The following is a 3,513-nucleotide window of genomic DNA, read 5'->3' as shown; positions in this document are numbered from 1 at the left end:
CACGTTTGAGAACATGGGGGAAATAAAAGCCTAGCAATGTGTCATAACTAAAAAAGCTGAATGTTTGCATAATCGGTGTCCAAAACTAACTCTGACCAGGAAAAAATATATATTTTATTTATTTTCAAATCAATTTAAGAGTTATTTATCAAATGCATTTGCTATGTCATTATATATTTATTTATTTATTTATATATTTTTTTACCAATTTCTTTTTGAAATTGCTTGAAATAAACGAATCAGTCAATAAAAAAAAGTCATATTAGCTCTCTCATGCCTTTAGTTTCTCATCACATCAGACTTAGTACATAAAAAGACATTTGTTGTTCTTCTGATTTGCATTTTATCTCTGTTCCTGTTTTTACAAACGCCCATTGATGGTCATCACAAAGGCCTTTAATGCTTCTTTGGTTTCATTTTTCATGTTTTGGCTGGTTAGAAAGTCCATGTGGATTGAAATAAACCACAGCAGGGTTCACTTTCACCCTTTTTTATAGAGCAAAGTTACGGTTACCCTCAATATTTTTCAGGTGAGCTTCAACTTTTGACAAATATAAGCAGACTTTCTGAGGAAATGAACTCTGACGCACATCCAACAGTAGGGAATACAAAACAGTCCACTGAAATGGAAACAGTAAAATATGTTGTATCCTTTTTGTAAAGGATCTCTATAATAGAAATGGGAACAGTGAAGGAAAATGTTAATCCATTTTTTCTGAAAGGACACAGTGAACCTCTCCGTCACACCAGAAACATCATATTTTTCAATTATGCTTACAAGAGGACAGATAAAAAAGGTGTTGACACAATCACATCAGTGACATTATTATAGAGCATCCCTAAAAATGATAGGATGCAAGTTTTGGTCCACCAACTGCACATGAAGGCAGATTGGACAATGAAAAGAGTTTCTGTTATATAATAGAAAATTACAGCCACCTGTTTAGGGAGTTGTTTCATCACATTGAAAACTAAGAGTTTTTTTTGCAGCTTTAATGACTCATAAGGACGATTGTTGCACTTGTCTGTTTATGATCAGATGTTCCTCCTGAACAGTGATGGTTTTAGTGAAAATAAATCTCCTGGCAGAATTCATTTTTACGATCAGACCTTGAGTTTGTCTGCCTAAAGGGAGTTTAAAATAAATATATTGTTCCAGAATTTGTGTTTTGTTGTCTTGTCAGTTCTCACACAGTGTTATCATGGTTAGGAAACAATAAAAAAATGTGTTACATAATTATTCTAGAACGCTTGCGTATATTAATTTGACAGTAATTCAACATTAAGACACTTTGTGCAGCACGTTCCACATGTATGAACTTAGACGGAGTTTCGATGGATGAATCGCTATAGCTCTTGCATCCACCCCCACTTCTATGCTTCTCACTTGCTCATTCATCCCACATCATACATGACTGCACAACTTGCTTCCTTGAACGATGTGTAGCATATTTGTTCCCACGGCTCCACACGTGAGCGTCATGTCACTCTGCAAATCGAGCTTTGAACATATAAAGCGCCTCCATTTACCAAACATGCTCGCACAGCCACAGATAAGGGAAAAAAAAACACATAGCAGCGTTTGTTGGACTCACCCTGGCAGCTTGGGCATCTTTACAAAGCTGAACACATCCATGTGTGCTGCAGACTGCAGGCAAAGCTACACAAATTTTTCCTTCACTCCGATTCCATTGTCGCACACTGTATTAGGCAACGGGGAATAGATAATTCAGGGGGAAAAAAAAAAAAAGTGGAGCTTCCACAAGTCAGGTGGAGAGATTAGTCCTGTTGTCTGAGCCTCTGCATGGCTGAGTGATTGCTGTGTCCGCGCCTCAGCAGCACAAATCCACAGCCCATAGAAAAGGATCTGGCAGTGCAGCTTCCCCCTGGTTACATCCTTCAAAGCATGCCTATGTTAGCTGCGTTAAGCCACCTTCATTTAATTTCTAACGCGCTGGAATGATGTGCAGGAGCCGCACAGTAACAACGGCTTTGGAGAGAGACAGAAGGGAGCACAAGCGAAAGGGAGGGAGGAACAGGGGTGGCGATGCTGGTGGGAGATGTGCTTCAGACTATATAGGAAGGCACCATGATGATAAACAAGCAAGTGACAATGCAGTCACTCCTCGAGGAATACCCCCCAAAATGTCTCTGATCCGTTCTTAAACTTGTGTACTTTTTTTCCAGGAACAGAGAGAAGCAGAAGGGATGATGTGACAGATGCAAATGTGACTGCAAAAGCAGCAGAGGAGCAACAAAAGCAGCTGGAGCGATGGGAGGACCTGATGTGTCTCCTCTCCAGCTGAGCTCTCTGGCTCACAGCTGCATGTTTGGATACCCAAACTGTGCAGTGGGTTTATGTTGACCTTTCAGAGCAGTTCAACTGCTGCTCACTCTGTCTCAATGATACTATTCATGAGAGGCCTACAAACATTTCATGAACCTACCCCCAAGTGGTTTAAATTTGACATGAAAAATGGGAAAGGATGAGTGGTACAATTTCTCCATTGAGATAAAAGTTACATTAACTATACACTCACTTTAATAGGTGCACCGTGTACTGGATTGGACCCCGTTTTGCCTTCAGAACTACCTCAATCCTTGGTAGCATAGATTCCACAAGGTACTGGAAACATTCCTAAGATAATTTGGTAAATACTGACATGATAGCATCACACAGTTTTGTGCCAAAGGTGATCTACTGGGTTGAGATCTGGTAACCGCAGAGACCATTTGAGTTCTGTGAATCGTATCCTACTGGAAGAAGCATCAGAAGATGGTACACTGTGGTCATAAAGGGATAGACATGGCCAGCAACAATACTAAGGTTGGCGGTGATGTTGTAACCATGGGAAGTTGGTATTAAGGGGCCCAAAGTGTGCCAAAAAATACCCCCCACATTACTATACCACCACCACCAGCCTGAATTGTTGGTTGAAACATCCATGTTTTCTGACACCACCATCCAGATGTTGCAACAGAAACTGAGACTCATTAGACCAGACAATGTTTTACCAATCTGCAATTTTGGTGAGTCTGTATAAACTGTAGCCTCAATTTCCTGTTCTGAGCTGACAGGAGTGGCACCCAGTATGTTCTTTTGCTGCTGTAGTACATCTGCCTCAAGGTTGGACGTATCGTGCATTCAGAGATGCTCTTGTGTAGACCTTGGTTGGAACCAGTAGTTATTTGAGTCACAACTGTATTTCTATCAGCTGGAACCAGTCTGGCCATTCATCTCTGACATCAACAAGAACTGCTAATTTTTTTTGACCATTCTCTGTAAACCCTAACTACACATTCTCACTCCCAACTTGTCCTATATGGAGGCATAGTTTGGGCCCTCTCTGCTTCACTTTTTGATGTTTTAGGTGTCTCCAACTCATTGTTTTTTGGCATGCTGGCTGTTACTATTAAATCATGGGCCCCCAACTCTCAGGATGCGGTACTAAGTTAGGGTACTGGTACCGGTCCGCGCCCAGAGGGTTAGGGACCCCTGATTAGTGTATGCAC

General features: G+C 41.0%; 1 protein-coding gene across 1 annotated transcript in view; it reads right to left on the bottom strand.

Annotated features, from left to right (window-relative positions):
• Positions 1-2,121, bottom strand: part of frmpd4 (FERM and PDZ domain containing 4) — a 40,300-nt gene extending 38,179 nt beyond the window's left edge. The window contains exon 1 of the mRNA XM_024286145.2: positions 1,596-2,121. Coding sequence (XP_024141913.1) covers positions 1,596-1,636 — 41 coding nt within the window. The 5' untranslated portion in view covers positions 1,637-2,121. The remainder of the gene's footprint in view (positions 1-1,595) is intronic.
• Positions 2,122-3,513: the final 1,392 nt, after the last annotated feature.

Source organism: Oryzias melastigma, linkage group LG21 (genome assembly GCF_002922805.2).
Source record: "Oryzias melastigma strain HK-1 linkage group LG21, ASM292280v2, whole genome shotgun sequence".
NCBI lineage: Eukaryota > Metazoa > Chordata > Actinopteri > Beloniformes > Adrianichthyidae > Oryzias > Oryzias melastigma.
The sequence above is the reverse complement of the archived record's forward strand: the minus strand, read 5'-3'. Positions and strand labels throughout refer to the sequence as shown.